This window comes from Mytilus trossulus, chromosome 6, assembly GCF_036588685.1.
Source record: "Mytilus trossulus isolate FHL-02 chromosome 6, PNRI_Mtr1.1.1.hap1, whole genome shotgun sequence".
In the NCBI taxonomy this organism is placed as follows: Eukaryota; Metazoa; Mollusca; class Bivalvia; order Mytilida; family Mytilidae; genus Mytilus; species Mytilus trossulus.
This window is the reverse complement of record NC_086378.1, coordinates 7,698,691-7,723,817: the sequence shown is the minus strand read 5'-3', so window position 1 is coordinate 7,723,817 and position 25,127 is coordinate 7,698,691. Positions and strand designations below refer to the sequence as shown.

The following is a 25,127-nucleotide window of genomic DNA, read 5'->3' as shown; positions in this document are numbered from 1 at the left end:
TTGACTCAATCCAGTTTCCGTCTCTGTATTGAAAGCATCTTATTTTTTACTACCTGTAGGGTTCAACCAAAGGTAGTACCCTACACCCCGTAAAAAATATGCAAAATTTCCAATTTTAAATTTAAAAAAATTTAGATAATGAAAAAAAATGTTGTTTTCAGGTTACCACTTTGTACCCGAATTTCCATAAAACTCGCCCGATACGGACTAAGAACGGGGATAAATTCGTTATCTACGTTCATATCTGTAAATATGGATATTTGAACACCCATCAGTACCCCTCATGGTTTACTGAGGTACTTAAGGGTGTTAATATATCCATATCTACGGATATGAACATAGATAACTTATTATATTTATTTGGCTGTGTCAGATCATATTTAAGCTGCGTAGCTATACTTACCCACCAAGAATTTCTCTGTTGTCAGAAGAAAAGGCAAGAGAGAAAATACTGAAGCTATGATCCCCTGGGAACAGATGTAATGATTTATGGGTCTCCTCTTCTCCATATATATTGCATAGATGAACTGAAAATAAAATAAATTACAGGGTAAAATGTCAGTAGAACATTTAAATATTTGAACTAATGTAACTATAAAACAAAATTCGAATGAATTAGGTTTTTCCATTATATACATGTACTGTTAAAATTAATATTAATTTTCCCCCGATTATACGCAATATTATTTCTTTTTTCAATTTGGAAACATTATTATACTCATATCTAAGTCAATACCCATCAGTTTTCAATGTTTAAAAAAAATATGATTTTGATAGACAATATCCCTTTAACTATCCATTATACCATACCAAGTCCTCTCTTTTCCATATTTATGAGTTTTAATGTGTCGTGAGCAACACAATGGTGCCACAATGGGAGAAAAATCTTTGCAGCAAAAAAAAACAACCTTGGTTTTAAAATGGCTTTCATATTCACAAATTTCATGTATTATTTTTCTATGTAATGTTTTGCAGACTTTTTTTTTACCTAGATGTATTATTCATTGTTGATTTCCCCTACCTCGATGTATTATTCATTGTTGATTTCCCCTACCTCCATGTATTATTCATTGTTGATTTCCCCTACCTCAATGTATTATTCCCCTACCTCAATGTATTATTCATTGTTGATTTCCCCTACCTCGATGTATTATTCATTGTTGATTTCCCCTACCTCAATGTATTATTCATTGTTGATTTCCCCTACCTCGATGTATTATTCATTGTTGATTTCCTCAATGTATTATTCATTGTTGATTTCCCCTACCTCAATGTATTATTCATTGTTGATTTCCCCTACCTCGATGTATTATTCATTGTTGATTTCCCCTACCTAGATGTATTATTCATTGTTGATTTCCCCTACCTAGATGTATTATTCATTGTTGATTTCCCCTACCTAGATGTATTATTCATTGTTGATTTCCCCTACCTCGATGTATTATTCATTGTTGATTTCCCCTACCTCGATGTATTATTCATTGTTGATTTCCCCTACCTCGATGTATTATTCATTGTTGATTTCCCCTACCTATTATTCATTGTTGATTTCCCCTACCTCGATGTATTATTCATTGTTGATTTCCCCTACCTAGATGTATTATTCATTGTTGATTTCCCCTACCTCGATGTATTATTCATTGTTGATTTCCCCTACCTAGATGTATTATTCATTGTTGATTTCCCCTACCTAGATGTATTATTCATTGTTGATTTCCCCTACCTCGATGTATTATTCATTGTTGATTTCCCCTACCTCGATGTATTATTCATTGTTGATTTCCCCTACCTCGATGTATTATTCATTGTTGATTTCCCCTACCTCGATGTATTATTCATTGTTGATTTCCCCTACCTCGATGTATTATTCGTTGTTGATTTCCCCTACCTCGATGTATTATTCGTTGTTGATTTCCCCTACCTCGATGTATTATTCGTTGTTGATTTCCCCTACCTAGATGTATTATTCATTGTTGATTTCCCCTACCTAGATGTATTATTCATTGTTGATTTCCCCTACCTCGATGTATTATTCATTGTTGATTTCCCCTACCTCGATGTATTATTCATTGTTGATTTCCCCTACCTCGATGTATTATTCATTGTTGATTTCCCCTACCTCGATGTATTATTCATTGTTGATTTCCCCTACCTCGATGTATTATTCATTGTTGATTTCCCCTACCTCGATGTATTATTCATTGTTGATTTCCCCTACCTAGATGTATTATTCATTGTTGATTTCCCCTACCTCGATGTATTATTCATTGTTGATTTCCCCTACCTAGATGTATTATTCATTGTTGATTTCCCCTACCTCGATGTATTATTCATTGTTGATTTCCCCTACCTCGATGTATTATTCATTGTTGATTTCCTCAATGTATTATTCATTGTTGATTTCCCCTACCTCGATGTATTATTCATTGTTGATTTCCTCGATGTATTATTCATTGTTGATTTCCCCTACCTAGATGTATTATTCATTGTTGATTTCCCCTACCTCGATGTATTATTCATTGTTGATTTCCCCTACCTCAATGTATTATTCCCCTACCTCGATGTATTATTCATTGTTGATTTCCCCTACCTCAATGTATTATTCGTTGTTGATTTCCCCTACCTCGATGTATTATTCGTTGTTGATTTCCCCTACCTAGATGTATTATTCATTGTTGATTTCCCCTACCTAGATGTATTATTCATTGTTGATTTCCCCTACCTCGATGTATTATTCATTGTTGATTTCCCCTACCTCGATGTATTATTCATTGTTGATTTCCCCTACCTCGATGTATTATTCGTTGTTGATTTCCCCTACCTCGATGTATTATTCGTTGTTGATTTCCCCTACCTCGATGTATTATTCGTTGTTGATTTCCCCTACCTCGATGTATTATTCGTTGTTGATTTCCCCTACCTAGATGTATTATTCATTGTTGATTTCCCCTACCTAGATGTATTATTCATTGTTGATTTCCCCTACCTCGATGTATTATTCATTGTTGATTTCCCCTACCTCGATGTATTATTCATTGTTGATTTCCCCTACCTCGATGTATTATTCATTGTTGATTTCCCCTACCTCGATGTATTATTCATTGTTGATTTCCCCTACCTCGATGTATTATTCATTGTTGATTTCCCCTACCTAGATGTATTATTCATTGTTGATTTCCCCTACCTCGATGTATTATTCATTGTTGATTTCCCCTACCTCGATGTATTATTCATTGTTGATTTCCTCAATGTATTATTCATTGTTGATTTCCCCTACCTCGATGTATTATTCATTGTTGATTTCCTCGATGTATTATTCATTGTTGATTTCCCCTACCTAGATGTATTATTCATTGTTGATTTCCCCTACCTCGATGTATTATTCATTGTTGATTTCCCCTACCTCAATGTATTATTCCCCTACCTCGATGTATTATTCATTGTTGATTTCCCCTACCTAGATGTATTATTCATTGTTGATTTCCCCTACCTCAATGTATTATTCCCCTACCTCGATGTATTATTCATTGTTGATTTCCCCTACCTAGATGTATTATTCATTGTTGATTTTTTCTAACTCCCTTTGGTGTCTTATTTTTTAACCTATTTTAAATTCAAATATTATTACCAGGCAAGGAAATGCAAGATTACTCTTAGTAATTTCAAATTCTATATACACATAATTTTATCATGATTTAAAATGTGAGTTCTTATTTTACTTTGTTAAAATTGCATGATTTGTTCTAATTTTACAGTTACAATGTTTTATAAATAGTTTTGAACTTTTTCAACAACATGTTTTGTCTGTTGTTAAACCTTTAAATAGCCAATGACCTATACACAAGGTTAACGTTCTTTAACTAAGGACAGAAAATATTTAATCCTTTAAATACAAAGTTCAACTTACTGCAGTCTGACCAACTAGAGTATGCCATATACAGGCCATCAGGACTGAAAAAAACAAACAAATCATTGAAATCACTGTATAAAAGTTTCTAAATTTTTTAGGTCAAACAAGTAAAAATAGATCTTACAGGGGATTTCACCTATCAATTTTTACTGATTGAGGATTTCCTTTCTCAGCACAGTAGCGTAACAGTACCCAAATTGCACCTATTTAGCAAAATAAGCAGTGGAAATCTTACAAGATTTCCTAGAGACTTAACAATTTGTATTTTTATGCTTTGATACTATGCACGTCTTTCAACATAGGTAAACATATTTAAATATACAAAAAACATTCACAGTTTTTATCTACAGATGAAGTGTGTTACAAGTATCCATTTCTTAAAAAATGAAGAGTAAGCATGGACTAATATCTAATTGTTCAAAATATTTGAAAAAATTAAACAAAAGCTCTGTTATTCGACTTTTGACGTTGTGAATTTAAGCATGGATGCAATTTGAGTACTCCTCATTTCAGAATCATTGATGGTTTGGAGGTCAGTTCAAACCAATTTTTCTATGATTCCATATAAATTCAAAATTAAATTGGTGAAACCATATAGAAAATAATAATACATCTAAAAATTAAACACATAATGAAAACTTATGGCTGAAGCATGAATAAACGTAGGTTAAAAAACTGTCAAAATAGGTGCAATTTGGGTACCCTCACGTAAGGGTGATATGATAAATGTCACTAGAAACAAAGGATGCATGTGCCCTTGTTAATAAATTAACATCATTGTAGTTCAGTGGTTATGGCTGGTTTATATCTGTTATATCTGTCTTTCGTGAATTGATTTTTTTTTAATATAAAGGCCGTTAGTTTTCTCAATTGAATTGGTACATATCTTTCATGTCGGAGCCTATTAGTGCTGACCACACCCTATGGAATTTTTCTCATTGTTGAGGGCTGAACGGTTGCCTATGATTGTTAACATCTACTTCAATTGAACTTTAGTCAATGTTGTCTCATATCTCATCTCCTTATGTTAATATATATACCTAAATGCTGTATCTAATACACTCCATCCTACATCTCTTGCTCTGATGGTTTTAAATTTGTCAAATTTACCATTTTCTGTATTGTAAATCCGTAAATTTGGATCTGTAAAAGAAGATATTTTATGCATTATTATATTAATTATATAATTATAATATTATAATAATCTACACCTTTTTTTTGTCCTATGTAAATAATGACAATGATTCTTTCATATATATAAAGATATTCAACAAGATTTACATAGTATACATTTCTGAATGAATTTTAGAAATTACAACCAAATTCTACATTTTTCTTCAAAAAGTATAAATTGCCTTGTTGGTGTTATTGTAGCCTTTTTCGCCTTGATTGGCTTGAATACAGGAGGTTGTGGGTTTAAACCCTGGTAGGGTGACATGTCTTCCATGTGACTGTTACCTTGACAAACTAGCACATTCATTATCTGGTCCTGTGTGTTTGTCTAGTAGGGTGAATAATAATCAGTCAGGAACCTCATGTTCAAGGTTGTTGTTGATGTGGTTCATAAGTGTTTTTCGTTTTTTAAATAGTTTAGACAGTTGGTTTCCCCGTTTGATTGGTTTTACACTACGGTAGTCATTTTTTTGCCCTTGCTTGCTGTTTGGTGTTAGCCAAGGCTCTGTGTTGAAGACAGCACTTTGACCTATAATAGTTTTTCTTTTATATATCTATTTTACCCCGAATTTGCAATTTATTTACTGCTTGATATTAAATAGCCATCCATCATCAAAAAGTATAACATACTTATATAACAATCTACATAAAAAAAATATTAATGGAATGTAACCAACCTTGAGCAGCTGTCAGGAATATGTTTCCTTCTTTAGAGTATGTCCCACAGAAAGCTTTATGATAATAATTATCTATCACTGTTCTGCTATTTGGTAGATATCTGTAATATAATTTTTTTTTTTGTATTCATATTTACACAACACAAATATTACCCATTGCGCATGCTTAACCAAAATGTTCTATTCAAAAAAGTAATTTTAAATATTTTTCATTCATAAAATTTTGCTATTTTTAACCAGGTAACATTTTTAACAGTTACAATCTGTTTTCCTAAATATTTCTAAGTTTTATTGTAAATTTGACATTCCCGGCAAAATGTAATAGAACAAATAAACTCAAGCTAAGGTGATCTGGCTCAGATAACCCATGGTAGAGGTTTCCAGTTTGCAACCTTACCAATCGCAATACGAACCAGTGGCAGATCCAGAAATTTTCAAACGTGTGGCCCACTGGCTGCCTAAGAGAGGGCCCCCTCCAGTCACACTTCAGTGATTTTCTATAAAAGCAACCTAATTTTTCCCATAAAATGGGGGGGGGGGGGGTCCAGGCCCCATGGGCCCCCCTAAAATCAGCCTCTGTGAATTAATCATTGTTAATGTCAACGCTTGTTGAATGAATCATCATCTAAAGCATTTTGTTTTTTTTAGCTACAACTTGGTATAAATTTCATGTAGATATTTCCCCTGTGATAAAGATGACTTACTGACAAGATATAGCTCTCCTATCACTGCAAGTAAATTGTTGATTTCCTCTTCTTCCAATTTCTCTCTGTAAATGATACAAATGTTATGTTTTAGAAAGTAGCTTGGTACTTCCAATCAGATTTCTTTAAGTGAAATAAATGGATGACACAGAAATAGGTCCTGCATTTTGTAATTTTGATTGTATAAAGCAAATGCTGTATTTAAAATGGCAATATTTAAACAAGTAAACTTTGCAAATCATTCTTAGTCAATTAATCATGACTGAAGGTGCAGGGCTAATTACGTTCTATCACAATCTTCAGCAACAAAATCCACTAAAAATGACATCCAAAAAAAAATGTATCCACAATAAGGGCCTTTATTTTTTTATATATTTATATCGTTTGGTTATTGTTATTCTCCTTTAATTCTATTCCTATATTGAAGTATTCTTGAGTGATAACATACATTCTGTAACAATCCCACTATAGTTGTCGGCTTTTTCTTCATGATGCCATTCTTTTGTAATCTTCCAGAATCTCCTAATACCTGATTCTTTATATCATTAATCTGAAAAAGACATCAGAATAATAAATTATTTTTTAATTTTTGTTTCTTGCATATAATTTCAGAGTATGACATCCATTATCACTGAACTAGTATACATATTTGTATAAGAGCCAGCTGAAGGCTGCCTCCGTGTACGAGAGTTTCTCACTGCATTGAAGACCCATTGGTAAACTTTGGCTGTTGTCTGCTCTATGGTCGGGTTGTTATCTCTTTGACACATTCCCAATTTCCATTCTCAATTTTATTTATGACATATCATGCATTAGTACATTGTATACAGTTAGTGAGTGAGTGTTACTTCAGAAATTTATGTGTGCATTTATTAATGCTAATCAATCATTACTGGAAAAAAGTGAGGTCATTTCAGAGCGATTGCAAATATTCTATGCAGGAAAATGACTATTGAAATTAAGATTATAAGTTTTTATAATTGCAAATCCCATGCGGTTGCATTTTTCTCTTAAAAACATTGCAATAATTTGTGAATTTACAGAATGTCTTTACTTGATATTTAAGTAAGGTTCATTTGAGTGAAGCAAAGGATGTTTAAAAATTGTCCACCTTTATTTACAGAACACCTAAGTAGTAAAAAGACCATGAGAATCATTAGTCCAGATCTAGTGTTATTGGACTACTGTGGACACAGAAAATAATGGACCATGACTGTCCTGAGGCTATATAAGTTTTTATTGTTTCCAAACCCCTATTTATCTAGTATTGTATAATTTGTGCACTTTTGAAAAATAAAATAATCTTTTAACTAAAGTAAAGGTTTAAAGGAATATAACAACAAGAATGTGTCCCAAGTACACAGATGCCCAATCCCACTTCTATTTTCTATGTTCAGTGGACTGTGAAAATAGGATAAAATCTCAAATTTGGCATTCAAATTAGAGAGATCACATCATAGGGAACATGTTTACTGTGTTTTAAGTTCATTGGACTTCAACTTCATCAAAAACTACCTTGACTTAAAACTTTAACCTGAAGAGGGACGAACTGACGGAAGGGACGGACAGATGGACAGACGCACAGACCAGAAACATAATGCCAATAAATGGAGCATAATAAATGAAATAGATTTTAACAAGAACATGTATTATTTATTTTTTTATCAGATGAGTATTCTAATTTCAAAGAAACGGCATTAAGTGATTAGGACATACAGAAATCAAAGAGTTGATAGCTCTGAGGTGGAAGGAAGGTGAATAAAGGTTACTTGAATTACCTGGTACCATAAAAGCAGCCCCAATATCCCAGCCTGCATTGTTCCATTATCGTTTTGACATACTTTTTTTCTTCAAACAAGAATGTGTCATAAGTACATGGATTTCCCATCCGTACAATCATTTTCTATGTTCAATGGACCGTGAAAATTAGGTAAAATCTTTAATTTGGCAGTAAAATTAGAAAGATCATATATCTCATAAGGAACACATGTGTACTAAGTTTCAAGCTGATTGGATTTCAACTTCATCAAAAACTACCTTGACCATAAACTTCAACCTGAAGCAGGACGGACTGACAGACCAGAAAAACATAACGCCCATAAATGGGGCATAAAAATAGTAAGATTTGTTACATACCTGCCAACTTTTGAAAGTTCCCAAGGGGGGTTTTAGTGCGCGGCAACAGTTTTGAAGGTTACAATTTTTAGCAAAGTATTTTGCACAATCTGGATTGTCTAGAAAAAGTGTCATATTTGTATAATGAGCTTACATGCCTTTTTCTTAAGTCTGTTTGCATGATTTTAGTTATTAAATCAGTAGAAAGGATGAACATGTAACTAGCAGACCAGGGTTTATTTTCTTGTGCAAAAATATATGATGCTTGTTGAAATTTCCAATTTTGAATTATGCACAAAAATGGACCTTTTACAGGTTGGGAACAACACTCCAAATGAGGGTTAACCCTCATTGAAAGAACATAACAACCCACTGTAAAAAATGAGCACCTTTATATTCATATTATTTGATGAATCTTTCCCCAAGAACTATGCATCTATCAAGTATCAAATGGTTAAAACATGTCAAAAGAATTTTGTGATGTTTCTAAACTTAGTAATTTGACCCCTCATTTAGAAAAAAAAGGTTCCAAATATAACGAATTTTCCCACTTTTGAGTTAAAAATAAACAATAATGTTCTTTCTTTTTTTTCAAATTTTTCCTGTTTGCAGATGAAAATTCACCTGCGGCAGTGCCATGTTCACAATTGATTTTACAACTAGATGATCACAACAAAGTTCAATATCTAGCTTCTTCTTCTTCTTTGTATAAGCTTCCTATAGACAGGAACAGCTCTAATAATATTAGAGTATGTATGACGGTAATTTTGTGGAAAATTTGTTATTTGTTTTTTTATAACTATGTACAGCACACTATGTGTATGGTTGTTAATATATGTACGTTTTTTTTGTTGTTGTTGTTGTGACTTTTAAAGTTATATATACAGATATTGCCTTTTTAACTTGTTTACTATCATAAGCTTATCTTATTTACATGTGACGATGATGTGTGTATCTTATTCATGTCAGTGACAATAAAATTACATAAATAATAGATGCTTACATGGGTGTAAGATTATATATTAGAATAATCTTCAGAGAAAAGTTTTTGATTGGCTAAAAATTTAATCATGAGAAACACAGAATTTGATTGGATGAAAACGATTGTTTTACCTTTGGAACCAAATATGGAACAGATGATTTTCAATAAATCGTGTTTTAGAGGTTTTTTAAACGATATTAATATATTTTGATAAATGAAATCTAATAATTTACATAAATAAAAGGGTACATATTTACGATAGTGATTGTTCTTAAATCCTAATTTACATTGCTTAATCATGTGTAAAAATGGGTGTATAGAATTGGAAGATGTAATGAAATTGTAATGCACAGAAACGGATGCGGCAAACGGAGGTTCAATGATTTTAAAGTCGGCACCATAGGTCTTCAGAAGACTTCTTCCACCTAAAAACTCTGTTCAGGTCAAACTTTGATTTATCTATCTTTATTTTTCTGTTTTTGTGCAATTCCTTTTAGTGCTTTTCCTAGAAAGACCGTGGTGATGCACCCCGAAATTAACAAATATCATCATAGCCCTCTTTAATTGAGTTAGTTTTTGTCATACATTTCTCATCATTTTACCAAAATTCAAAATTATTCCATATTAAAATAATTCCATGTTCTAGGGTATTTTCCACAATGATTTTTATTATTTTACCATTGAACTTTCACCTAACAATGACCCAGTACCGAAGGCTATAATATTGGTCCCAAATACTAACACCAATGGATTAATTTCTTTTGATAACTGATCACAACATCATTTTAATTTAATATGAGATTTCAACTATAGATTTATGATTATATACATTGTTTACCTGTGCATAACTTTTAATAATTATAATCAATTTACCTTTATCTTTTCATAAAATTGAATAATACTTTCATAAAGACCCATATTCTGACCCACTTATATCTCTAGTGCATTAAACTTATTTTATAAATACTAAATATTATTTAGTTTTCCTGTCTCTTTTTTACCTTGAATATTAATATCTATTAATAACCATGGCCCAATTACAAATTGAAACATTTATTAATAAATACTATTAAATCATATTAACGATTAAATATTTCTAACATAAATATTTGATTTACGTATCAATAATAGCATACAAAATTATCTTTTTTTTATTCATACTACAAAGACCCAAATATTGACCAATATATATCTAGGATATGATGGTGTCTTTGTCTCTTCTGTCTAACCTGGATACAATACATAATAGCCCAACTATAAATTGGAACTTCTACATATTGACATCACTTTAGCATTATCTGTTTACTAGGACAAGGTCATATCACATTCTAAATAAAAGTAGCAAGAATGTCATCTTCTATTGGAAAATATTTGAATTAACATTGCATTACTTTAAAATGCATGCATACCTATTCCCTCAATGTTTTATCAAACAAGATTTTAAGTGCACATTTTATCTGTACTTTATAAAAATTAAATGTTTAAACATGTATGCAATGTAGATCCACTTTTATTACTTTTTACCTTTAATTTTAAGTAGAACGTCTTTAAAACAAATAAAAAATCTTTCTTCCTAACATTCCAGATTTTACTTTGTTATTATAAAATTGACTTTTTGTTTCTGTTTTATTTTTCAAGAAAACAGCAATGTTTCCTCCAATGCTAATGAGGCGTAAATCAACCAATCAATCAATCCAATTTAGTATTGTATTATGACAACATGCTGTGTCCTTTATTTTGGCACCAAACGCTTTTTGTTTGAATGCTTGATTGCAGTATGATTAGCATCCAGTGGCAAATATTTCATGTATAAAGGGATAAATAAATTCATAAGCTTAGTTCTCAGAGACTCTGAAGTGGATTAACTGAGATGAAGGATGGGAAATTAAAAGACCTCTACTTGAAAGAGATAGGTAGATGTCCATCAGACACAGATGATGCCCCCCCCCCCCGCCCATCCTTTCATATAATACTACGGTATCTATAACGTTAACTGACAATGAAAATTCTGAATAGTAATATTTCAATGAAATATCAAGATGAATTTACTCATATTTCAAGACTGATGCAGGAGATTGATTATTAACTTGCTAGCTCACTACAGTTATGTACTATGCCCCAGAAAATAAATATGTTATCCAATTTGGACATTCTCTCCTGACTATAAGCCTTGTTCCTTAAAAAAAATCTGTCAAGAAAAACAGAAGTGTTTCAAATTTTTTGAAAATGTTTTATCTATCTTTGCAGAAAACCCTCATTCCTAATTAGATTCTCTACTATTTCTTCACATTTTTTTTCAATCAGATATTTTTGTAGATAATTTGTTCCTTATACAATTACATGTACGTCATATATCAAGACTTGTTTTTGCCGACATAAAATAAAACATGAGTGAATCAAGTGCCTATAACTAACATGCTACATGATTGCCAAGGTGAAGTAAATATCCTGAATTGTGACACTGTACTTTTATTACTATGTTAGCCTTATATGAATATTCATAGAAAGCTAATTATCTTCATTATAATTTTTCATAAAATATTTCCACTTTAAAAAAATCAAATTCAAAGAAAATATTTAACGAGAAGTTCAGTGCAGTCTGTATTCTTAACATGCTTTAATCAAAACGTAACCTAACACCAAAGAAACTGTGTCAAATTTGGGGACATATTCCTGGGTCAGCTTTCAGAGAAGATTTTCGAAAAATAAAATATTGAACAATATATGCAAAGTAAAGTGAAAAGGATAGCCTGTCTCATTTGGACAAATTGTCTCAAATCAAAGCGCTGTAAGCACTGAAGGCAGTTAACCATGTATGTCATTCAATCTTTTTGAAATGAAAAACAGGAATGAATATGGTTTAGGCGTTGGTATCTAAATCTTTTTTGTCAAGTTTTCAAAACACACACAAGAGGGTGTGGGGTGACCCTAGGGACTACCCCTATTTTCATTTGATTTTTTATATTGTCCCATACATGAATATATATGGTTTATGGGTTCCGGATCTCAACCGTTATCAAGTTTTCAAACAGGAGGGGTGGGGGACCCTAGTGACTTCCCGTATATTTCATTTGATTTGTTATATTGTCCAATACATGAATACATATGGTTGAGGGGTGGGGATCTCATCTGTTTCTAAGTATCAAACAGGAGTGGGTAGGGTGACCCTAAGGACTCTCCCTATATTTCATTTGATTAGTTCTCAAACATGAATATATATGGTTTAATTTAAAGGTGGGGATCTCGACTGTTTCCAATTTTATCAATCAGATGACTGCAGGGACACCCCATATATTTCATTTAATTTAGAATTGGGGATCCCAACTGTTTCAAAGTTCTTAAACATGAGGGGTAGGGTGACCACAGGGACTTTCCCTATATTTCATTTAATTTGTTATATAGTCTTATACATGAGTGTACATGGTTAAGGGGTGATGATCTCAAATTTTTCCAAGTTCTCACTCATGAAGGTGTACAGTGACCATAGGGACCCCCTTATAATTTATTTGATTTTTAATATTGTCCCATACATAAATATATATTGTTTAAGATTGTGGATCTCGACCGTTATAAATTCTAAAACAGAAAGGGGTAGAGTGGCCCCATGAACTCCACCTATATTTCATATGATTTGTTATATTGTCCCATACATGAATATATATATTGTTTTGGGGTGGGGATCTTGACCGTTATCAAGTTTTGGTAATTTTGGTTTCTTATGGATAGTTGTCTCATTGCCAATCATACCACATCTTTTTTTTTTATATATAAGAAACCTGGGAACACTATATCTATAAAGTCAATATATATGTTCTTGAAGAAACTTCCAGCTATTTTAACTGACCTATCAAAATTGAGAAGAAAAAAATACCCCTTGAAATTGCAGCAATATGTTTAACTTGATAAGCATAATTTAACATGCATAACCAACATTTATCACTGATAAAAAAAAATTATACTGTTACCAGGAACATATATATTGTTAGATAAACTGTTCCCAGCTGTCACTTGTCAATGCTTGTATTGGATTTTGACATTAAAATTGGTGTACAAAATATTTTCTGCTTTTTCTTTCTTTTAAACAATTTTGGTTTTCAATTCTAGTGTTTATATTTATTTACCATGCATAGCTGTATTTTGTCACCTATCTGGATTTTTTTAGTTAAAAAACCCGGGATTACCCTTATCCCCTTCTGGAATTGGATCCGATATTGTAGTCTTGCAGCAGCCATTTTGTTTACAATGTTGTTTTTGACAGAAAGTGAAATACGAATTTACTTGGATTTACACATTATTTATCAGCGATTTTCTGTATAAAGCTAGCGGTTGAACAAATTGAACAGCGCTGTCATGAATAGTAATGATGAAAATAAGTTTGAGATCGTTTTTTAGGAAACTTTGGTAAAAATGTTTGCAAAGTTATGTTTTTATTTTCTTTCAAGGTCCGTCGGGCGTAGCTAGTAATTAAGTAGAAAGTCCGACTGCAAAAGGGGAAGGTCACAGACCCCGGACCACCGCTAATTTGAACCCCTGCGTCCAAATTAAAAAGATACGAAAATTTCGTCTTCTAATTCAAAATTGCTGCCAACAGCGTGATCAGTTGAACTTAAATATGTAGTTGACAACAAACAATATTCCTACGAGTTTTGCAATTTGGGAAATCTTAACTACTTGTCTTTAGAAATTTTTGTCGATGAAATATTTCATACATTTGTTCTTTGACATCTTAGCCAAAAGCTCATGGGATAATAAACTACATAAGAATTCCTAATGTGCTCTACTTCCTATGTGCAACTTCAAAACTTTTGGGAAAATCGACGATCATTTAAGGTTTTTCTGGTCATATTTTTTGTAATCCAGAATGAAAAGTATGAAAAAACTGTCCAATAAGTTATAAATAATATAGTAGACAGCTAGATAATAACAATGGCACGTATTTCAGCATTTATTGGGTAGCACACAAATCCAGGGTGCTCACATAAGGCAGCTTAACTGCCTAAAAACAATGTTAATACTGTGGATTCATAAAAGACATTGATGTTCTAGTGTTACTATTTTTGGTGGATTTCGTGGGTACATGGCTACCACGAATTTAAATATTCAACCCATTTCAAAAAATCAAATTTGCTGAATAATATATGCAGACTTTTCAAAAAACCAGGAAATCATATATCCATAAAATAATGCAAGTTTTCCTCATTCTACAAAAATTGATACACACAAAAACAAATGAATCCATAGTAACAAAATGTATCTCTTGTATTCAAAAATTAAAGGTACCAATAACTAATAATTGTGCCATCTCACAAAATGATATTCTCATTTCAATTCATATTCAGGATACAAGTTCATTTATAATTACCTCCCCTTTTAAATGTCTGATGAAGCTCGGTAAAGTTTTTGTGTCATGCATTTCTGCATGTATATGTATGATGTGCTTATTACTACAAACATTAACTTTCTAGTGGCGCCCCCCAATTTTAAAATCCTAAATCTGCACCTAAAATAGACTCATTGTAAGTTGTCATGGAGAAAGGGTTATTTACCATGGAAAAGTGTTAATCATAGGCAATTAAAGCAGTTGTTGTCTCTTCAACACAGTGGACTCCATTCCCATTCTAAATTTTATAAGATAAGTTTATGAGAATAATCCAAATGGACAAACAATTATTTTAACATACAGTTATGGTAAATATTATTCATAACACTTATAAGTGTAATTCAATAAAGCCTAAGGCTTCTAAGGCTGATTAATAATTGTAGTAGATATAATATTAATTATTAGATTTTTCTATGCACTTACATCTATTCTACTGGTGTCAGGGTCATCATCGGCTGAAACATAAAACAAAAGTTAAATTATATGGTAAGAGTATACCTGTTGGGTTTATACATTTTGTACCAGTTAAGTTTGATGTTTTGGTGAACTCTGAAGTCATCAAAAATGGCTTTATACAAATTTAGGGTACAGTACTACAATCAGGGACTTTTCCATTAAAGCGACCTGACAGAAAATACGTTAACTATCATTAAACTTATGCAGATGTTGCTATTGGAAACAGGACATAAAGACTCCCCTCCTCTTTGTTAAGGGGAGACAATAGTGATAATATTCACCACCAATAAGCTTTCAGGTGTGAAGTTTGTCATGATGATGTCGAAAAGGGTCCCATATATTTGAACTTATATTCCAAGGCTGTACATGTTTTTGTATTGTTTTTTGCATTTTTTTTGTATTTTTTCCAAAAAATGGAAGTCATATGTCAGTTATTTTTGCTTAGTACTTAAAAGTTTTGAAGGACCCATTTCAAAACTGGATACATTAAGAAAGATTATGGCCAAGTATAGTTCCAATTACATGTAGGCCAGTAGTTTCAAATGAACCAATGCATGACACAGCTTTCTGTGAGATGCAATGCAAAGCATGAAAGCAATATCTATTTTCAAACTTGTCAAACAAAGATAGTTAAACATCCTATTTAACTGCCATTATCGGGTTGAGTGCATTGTCCTATATTACAACACTGTACTTTGTGTAACCGGGATGACCTGTTTATGCCTAGCACTCCAATTTTCTTAAATAACATTGACCACTGTAAACAAGACCAAAGTGTTCAAATTCAGAGAAAGTGGGGTTATGTAAATTTGAATAAGTTGCATTAATAAGAAACGTACACATGTATATATGCAATGAAATTTAGATTATCAATTTTGCTGTTTTCGACAACAGTTTTAGCAAAAGATTCCAAAAAATGGAAGTTATGTCAGTTATTTTTGCTACTTAAAAGTTTTGAAGGACCAATTTCAAAACTGGGTACATTAAGACTGATTATGGCCAAGAATAAATGTAGTTCCAACTACATGTAGGCCAGTAGTTTCAGAGCAACTAATGTTTTGTAAAATTAAACCTAATGGAATATAGACACCTTTAAGGAGTTCACTCCTCTTGTTTAAAACTTTTGCCAGATATTCTGAATCCTCTAGTTTTATCTATATAGTGCCATTCAAAATTTGTCTGGTAACCCCTACTTTTCTTTTCATAATTTTATTACAAAAAGTTTCAAAAGTCATTTTTGAAAATCTTAAAAATCCTTGTTATTTGTTCGTAGTTTTTAAAAGTAAATAGGTGCCAATGTTAAATGTATGACAAATCAAAAGAAAAATATATCCCACCAAATTTTAAATTATCTAGAAATCAAGCACACCAACCCTCCAATTTTTTTCTGCTTATTAAGTTCCTATATGTACATGTTCTATCAGTTTATAACAGTCTTTAAAAAAACTTTTTATTTTGAAACAAGGTAGCGAACACCATTAATTTTGACCTGTGGTGTAAAAGTAAGATATCATATGTGGTTCATGATTTGAAATTGTAAAGAACTTACGTCTTGGAGGTTTTGAAGCACTGCTGCAGAATTCATAATCATCAGAATATTCCTCCTCATCATCACCCTCTTCATGCTGTGTAACTATCCTCACCTGACCACTGAAAACAGAACTGGTATAGCATTAGTAAAAGTCGTGGAATTTATCCTTAGAAAAAGCTTTTATAATAATATACCATCAAAATAATTAGTAAACAAATATAAAATATCAATAACAATTAGCGGGGCTTTATTGTACAATGTACTAGCTTACTGATTGCTCCATTCATGTAAATAATATAATCTTTATTTTATATATTACATAAGTGTTACTAAAGTACTGTGACAATTCCTTGAAGCATGGTTAATCCTAGATAGTTTTTACACTATTCTGTTTAAGACTTATTTTGACCTGTTTGTATTTCTATTACAAATATCATGTTTTAACAACCAAACAAGTTGGTCTTGAACCTACATTTAGATGTTCAATGCAGAAACATGTGTCAAGAAAGTATTGGTACTAGCTTATATTTTAAAAATAAATGAGAAATGTGTCTATCGGAACAAATAAATGAGGAATGTGTCTACGGAACAGAGACTATGCCATCTCTTGCATATAATGTTATAAAGGGACATAACTCAATAACAGTAAAATTGAAGCTACCCAAATTTGTACTGAATCTGAGTTTTGCATTAATAGCATTGTATATAAGTTTCATAACATTTAGTTGAGGCAAACATAGGTAAGACAACGGGAATTAAACATTTTGCAATATTTCCATTTATCAAAGGGCATAACTCTAGAACGGTTGAAGTGACACCACCAAAATTCTACTTGATCTGTATTGTGTGGTCATAAGTGTGCATTATGTGTAAGTTTTATAACATTTAGTTGAGGCAAACTCAAGTAAGAGAACAGAAACTAAAACTTTTGCAATTTTTCCATTTATAAAGGGGCATTATTCTAGAACTATTAGAGTGATGCTACCAAAATGATCTGTATTTTGTGGTAATATGCATTGTGTATAAGTTTCATGACATTTGGTTGCGGCAAACTCAAGTTAGAGAAAGGAAATCAATTTTGGATGTATGCATGAACGTACGCACGTACAGATGGACAAGAGTAAAACTTAATGCCCCCTCCACTTGGGACACAGATGATGTCCCCTCTTGCATATAACTTTAGAAAGGAACATAACTCAGAATCTGTAAAAGTGACACTACACAAATTTGAACTAAATCTGAGTATTGCAGTACATTTTTTTTGTAATAAGCATTGTGTATACGTTTCAAACTGAAATATCATTCTGCTGCTCTATCTACAATAACTATTTTATTCTGCATATTTGGAAAATCAACATATAATCTTTTCTGAATACATTTTGTAATATATATCAATTATAATTAGACATGATCGAGGGTTGGAAAGACCTGGATGCTAATTTTGTTGGAATTTTGGATTTACCTTTATCTTGACTATGGGAACTGTACATGTATTTTTTCAGAATGATTTTATCTTATTAAGTTATTTTTTAAGAATTTGACTAACTTTTATACCCCACCCCCTCAAAACATGTATGATACATTTATTATGCCTCACAAGCAATGACGTGGAGGTCATTGAAAAAAACATAAAACAAAGTTTCTTAACAAGAGTAAAATTTTTAAAAATTTAAAAAAGCACTTGTCATACATGTACACTGTTTCACAATTCAGCTAAATCAAACTTATACATTATATTAAATTAGTTAAAAAAAAGGAAATTCTATGAATGGACAGATTTGTTCACATCATGCAGATGGAAGGTAGACTTTGTCATTGACATATAATATATCACTTTACAAATGTAATTTAAGGGCATACATTGTACATGTGCAGAAATATTCTTTTAATTATAAAACTATTTTAAATTTATTACTTGATTCCTAATACAAGGTATAATGCGTAACAAAATACAGGCAAAGGGAATAAAATAATGTCTTAGATTAAATATGCCATAAAGTCACTGTTCCTTGACAATTGTAGTAAATATTTACTACCCGGTTCGAATTCATTATTCTGTTTTTTGAACTTCTATAGGTCAATACTTTTGTGTTCTAAATAATGACACAAACTAAATGTAAGAAAATCTAGATATGCCTAGTAAATAATAAACAACCTTAACCTTCAAAGTAACTTAGAAGGTAGAAAAATTTAATTATCTACATGTATAACCTTACAATGTGCAAAATTAAATCGATAGTTTACTTTTGTTCAGTTCTCAGATTTAAAAAAAAAATTAAATATCTTCAAATTTCAATGGTGATCAAATATCAATTGATTAAAAAATTAGAGGAAGTCAAGTGAAACAACTTATATTTAGTACATGATCACCAGAATATATGAATTGTCATTCTGTCCTTGGTAATAAATTTTAAACATTTGGATAAAATCAAGTTTTTCATGAATGGTTAAAACCTATATACTGCATGGTCTGACCTAGAATTTGTTTATGATTTGCTGGTGTTTAATGCCATTGGTACTTTCAGGGACCTTGGCCATATCATGAGTTGGCAACTATTTTTTATGGATGAAGGAAATTGGAAAACCCAGAGAGAACCATCAACATTTGATAAGAAAGATGGCAATCCTCATTAATTAAGATTTGGGGGGAAAAGCATCTCATCACAAGCAGGGATCAAGGCATATTTGCCTTGAGTGCAGGAGGTCGTGGATTATAAACCTGGCCAGGTCAACCAAAGATTGGGATTTGCTGCTTCTCTGCATAAGCAAGCTGCATCAAGAATTACTATTTGTACATGTACAAAGTCAAAATATGTACATCATGTATTATACATGTTATAAATGGTACAATTCTTTTGACCAAGTATAATTTGTTCAATATAATACATGTATAAACTTCAAGTTGATTGTATTTCAAAAAGACTAGAAAATGCATTAATATTGAATTCAACAACATGAAAAAAAACTTACAAAATATATTGTTAAAATGTAAAATTTGATAATGTTGATATTGAACATTTCCCTAGCAAAATTTTATGTTAAAATGTTGAAAGAAATAAGAATTAATGCTACATGTATATCCATGTTAATTATTCAAAATTTAAAATAAAAGGAAGTTGTTGTGAGCAATTACTATAATTTTAATCTAATAATCTATGAAATTCTATCTCATTCTGCATAGTTCCAATAAAAACCAATATTATAAATTGAAAAAAAAAACAAAAACAGTTAATTCAGAAATTTTCATGCTTTTATTATTGCGATAAAGTGAGTATTGCAAGAATTAGATCTTGCATTCAGCACATACATGTACATTTTATCTGATACCTACACTTTTTGAACATGTACTTGAATTGTACATTGTAAATGTATACAAATAAGAATATTTTCCTGAAATCACAATAAATAGTCCCACATTTTGGTTCATTCTTTGAAAATCACAATTATAAAATGCCCAAATAAATTTCTGAATTTACAGTACATGTACATGTACATAAGATATCAATTCTAGATAATTGACATGTCAAAAAGGTCCGGCCGCAAAGTAACTGATGCAGCATCCAGCATTCAAAGAAAATGTTCAAATGATGACTTTCATAAATTTTGACACAAACAATAAATTAAGGATATATTTTGAGTTAATTATAATATATAATGTATAAATACATGTACATGTATGTTAAATTTTAAAATCCAAGCACTAAAATATTTTGTTTGGCCATGGCTACTTGTTATTTTGATACAGATTATTTATGACTGTACTCATGGTATTATGTTTTTATTTTATGTAATTCTCTATTTGACTCCAATAAGAAGCTGGGTCTCAAAATAATTATGTGAATATTATTTTTCTACATGTTATAAAACAAATGAAAGATCTAGAGTAATAATTTAAGTTTATACCCTTTATTTTTAATTTGAAATCATGTCCCTGACTTGGGACAGGCGCAAACATGTGGTGGGGTTAAAGAAAAACTCCAGGTTTTACTGAAGCTGAGTTTATATGATAAAAATAAAATTTGTAAGGGTTCCGCGGAACCCAGTGTCTCGCCTATTTTTTGCTGTAAATCGCAGGCTCAACAACAATGAGGAAAAAAATCAATAAAAATATTCCTCTTCTTACTATTTTATGATTGTAAGAAAATCTAAGTCCATTTAAAAGTAAATTACAGAAAAAACTGAGTAATTTTTTACAAACTTTTAAATACTTCTGGATACAATCTTATGATCATAAATAAGCTTCTGTTCATGTTTGGTACAAACCCAGGATAGTTTAAGAACGTTATTAAAATTTTAAAAACTTTAACCACAGAGTGAATGTAATGGTTCCCCGCAGAAAAACTAAGTCCATTTAAAACTAAAATATGGAAAAATGGATTTATTTATTTACAAAATTTACTTCTGGATACTATCTTATGATCATAAACAAGCTGCTGTTTAAGTTTGGTACAAACCCAAGATAGTTTAAGAAAGTTATTAAAATTCTAAAAACTTTAACCACAGAGTGAATGTTTTGTTTCCCCGCAGAAAAAACTAAGTACATTTATAGTAAAATACGGAAAAAATGGAATTTCATTTTTACAAAATTTACTTCTGGATACTATCTTATGATCATAAAAAAGCTTCTGTCCAAGTTTGGTACAAACCCAGGATAGTTTAAGAAAGTTATTAAAATTCTAAAAACTTTAACCACAGAGTGAATGTTTTGTTTCCCCGCAGAAAAAAACTAAGTCCATTTATAGTAAAATACGGAAAAATGGAATTTTATTTTTACAAAATTTACTTCTGGATACTATCTTATGATCATAAACAAGCTTCTGTCAAAGTTTGGTAGAAATCCAGTATAGTTTAAGAAAGTTATTAAAATTTCAAAAACTTTAACCACAGAGTGAATATTTGTTGATGCCGCCGACGACGCAATGTAGGATCGCTTAGTCTCGCTTTTTCGACTAAAGTCGAAAGCTCGACAAAAATGTTTTACCAAACGTAAATAACCCAATGATTTTTAAATTAACTCTTCTAATAAGGAAATACGGTTTATTAAATTTGACATTTTCACAATATCATGGTAAACACCATCGTAAGCACTCTTCTAATAAAAGACAGATTCGGTGCCAATTATTCTTGTTGTTTATTGTTTCAAACGGATAAGCCCTGAATGTCTGGTCACACAGTCTGTTTGGTACTGACAATGACTGAAGCAGTGTGGATAAACATATTAAAATAAATATAATAAATTGTTACTTTCCTACATGTATAATTAAACACAATTCGCTGAATATTTCAATAAAGATGTCGTCTTTTCAAGCATTCAATTGTACTAATGAAAAGGGGAAGTGTACAAAAAGTTTTTTCTTTATCCCTGATCCTTCAAAAAGTGCAGATAAAAGAAACTTTGCAAACAATGGATCTCAAACTTGAAAAATGGTAAACTGCAAATTTATAGAAAATTTTAAATTTAACAGTAGCAAGGTTGTTTGTGAAGACCATTTCACGTCCAATTCATTCGAGAGAAACCGGGTCAAAGAATCTTTGGACTTCTTACCAAGAAGAAAATATTTGCATCAAAATGCAGTGCCGACAATTGTCAACACGGGAATGGACACCAGAAAAACACAGGAAAGATTGACCAAATCTACGCAAAAACGTAGAAGTGCCCAGGTTAGTAAATAGACAGGCGCAAAAATGCTACAGGGCTCAACTTGTTTGAGAGACCTCCCCCTCCCCCTATACTAGCCTCTAGCCAATGTAGAACACTAAACCCATAACAATACGCACATTAAAATTCAGTTCAAGACTCAAGAGAAGTCTTATGTCAGAAGGTGTAACCAAAGAAAATAAACAAAATGACAATAACACATAAATAACAATAGACTACTAGTATGAGACTTGGTCCAAAAACTAAACTAAAAGGTGTGGATATTACATGGTAATTAACTGAGATCTGTGCAATGACCTACTTTTTTGTAAATGTTATTTTGTTGCCTCATTATGTTCAATTCATATTATTCCTAATGATAAAAATTTACTTGTACTGCTCACAAAAACACTCACAAAACAGCTGTTTTTGAATCCCTTAATTAAGACAATGCATAATTAAAGAGCTAATCATACTATACGTGTATATAGCTAGCTTTGAACATGGAAGTATTATATTGACAGGAACTACTACGACCCGACTTCAAACGTTTCATCTGCGATGCCGCGTCCAATTTAATGACATGTTAATTAGCTTGAAACATGGCACGTTATTTACATACCAGCGTGTGATGCCCTACAATATTGTCAGTCTCGGTTGCTTTCGGGATTACGGAAATAAACGAAGAAATCGAAAGTTGTGATAAATCCTCTGGAAACAGCAATCGGCAAACCTCGGCAGATTCCGTTACTTAACTGTGCCGATTGAGAGATTGATGAATTAATGCGAGTCATCATTAATTCTAAAAACACATTGGCGATGGAAATTTGTATCAAATTTATTGAATAAATGCCCCATGTTTATTGATTTATTTTCAGTAGACATTGCACTAAATGTAAATATATACATTGCAAGTTGTTATTATATAATAACTATACTGTTTACTCCATTTAGTGGCACTCAATTCCTGTATATTTAAGACGATTGTAAAGATGATCGTTCTGATAAAATCAAAAGATCAAAGAAATTTCAAATAAATGTAGGAATTATTAAGCTTCGCTCTAAATCCAGGGTAAGATCATTGGTTGGTATATACGAATGTTCAGCTGAACCCCGATGTGTTGAAATATTTTTTTAGTACTGCGACTCAGGGATTTTTATAGTGACATTATACAAATTCTTGTGCGACTGTTCAATAATATTTACCAGTATCATTTGATCGGATAGTCATAACATATTTTAGAGGACAGAAATGTATTATCTAAATATCTATTTAACGTAGTTAGATCTCTGTTTACTTCTGCTGTATTTTGTTGATTGGTACTTGCTCGATTAATTTTCGTATTGTAAACTGGAAATTTCTACTTTCCAGGATAATCCAGTAACTTAACCATATATATAACTCTTAACTTCACAGTTTTAATATTTATCAAATATATTTATTGTTTACCGGCGGTAACCGGAACACACCTTAATCGCGATTTAAACTTCTCCCACAAACTAATCAAATAATGTCACTCACTATTTTAAAACGTTGTAGAATAATTAATTCTGGGCCGATTTTCATTTTTTATGCATCAGTCGAATTGTTTAAATAAGTTGTTCACGAAAAAAGGTCTACCGACGCGATTGAAATAAGTAAAGGTGTTTTCCGACAGGTACTATTGTTAAGCTGTCTCGATTAAAACCACGTGATTGATAAGAAGTATCTCTGGTCAATTTATGACGGCGGCATCGCACATGGTCACAAAGGGCTATTAACGATAACATACTAATTAGTTAGTTTCCATATCTTTTCTACAGAGCTCCCCGGGTTATAAATAAGTGTTAATAAGTCGTTGTAGTTCCTGTCAATATAATACTTCCATGCTTTGAATAACTAATTCATTACCATTTTTTTAAAAATATATACAATTATAGGTAAATTTACAAGTTAAAATATCTTGAAGATATGTACATGTACATGATGTAGCTACCTGCGTATTAGGTATGCCAGTATTGCTTGTAAATCGTGCTGATCCTCCTCACCGCCAGTTCTAGTTGAAGAGTTTGCTCCCCTTGGTGTAGGACAATCTGATCCACCAGCTCCTCTTGGTGGCGGACAATCTATTCCTCTTGGAGATGGATATTCTGCAGCTCTTGCCGATGGATAATCTGATCCACCTTGAGCTCCCAAAACTTCTGTTTCAGTCTCACTACTTGTGCTCATAGTTCTGCTTCTCCTAGAATTACTCGAACCCATCAACACATTTTGTCTCAAGATCACTATGAAAAGTCTTTGTTACCATATTAAACAGTTTTACTTTTAAATATAATTCACTATAAACTAACACAATATTTATAAACAAAAATTATGTAAGAACACTATCTATTTTTCCTTGCAAATTATTGACAATTGATTAATTGCTGCAGCCATTAAAAGCATAAGTTTCAGTAAAAATAATATTTTGGATTGATTCCAGCCTGGTGATTTTATGTCACAACAAATCCAAGACAATGACAATGTTCCAGTTGTTGACCAAAGAAATAAATTGTAACCGGAAGCAACAAACATTTACTTC

At 31.6% G+C, this 25,127-nt stretch overlaps 1 protein-coding gene across 3 annotated transcripts in view; it reads right to left on the bottom strand.

Annotated features, from left to right (window-relative positions):
* LOC134720694 (DDB1- and CUL4-associated factor 11-like) overlaps positions 1 to 25,121 on the bottom strand; it is a 37,164-nt gene extending 12,043 nt beyond the window's left edge. For 2 of the 3 annotated variants that reach the window (XR_010107775.1, XM_063583129.1), the window contains exons 1-9: positions 24,543 to 25,121; positions 16,947 to 17,047; positions 15,365 to 15,396; positions 6,913 to 7,014; positions 6,465 to 6,529; positions 5,761 to 5,861; positions 4,951 to 5,053; positions 3,908 to 3,951; positions 404 to 527 (exon numbers count right to left, since the gene is read on the bottom strand). Coding sequence is in view for 2 of the 3 variants with exons in the window: in XM_063583129.1 (XP_063439199.1) it covers positions 404 to 527; positions 3,908 to 3,951; positions 4,951 to 5,053; positions 5,761 to 5,861; positions 6,465 to 6,529; positions 6,913 to 7,014; positions 15,365 to 15,396; positions 16,947 to 17,047; positions 24,543 to 24,808 (938 nt within the window). In the remaining variant the exon portion in view is untranslated. Of the gene's footprint in view, positions 1 to 403; positions 528 to 3,907; positions 3,952 to 4,950; positions 5,054 to 5,760; positions 5,862 to 6,464; positions 6,530 to 6,912; positions 7,015 to 15,364; positions 15,397 to 16,946; positions 17,048 to 24,523 lie in introns of all 3 variants that reach the window. The other variant, XM_063583130.1, reaches the window with a different exon arrangement.
* Between the last annotated feature and the right edge of the window lie 6 nt (positions 25,122 to 25,127).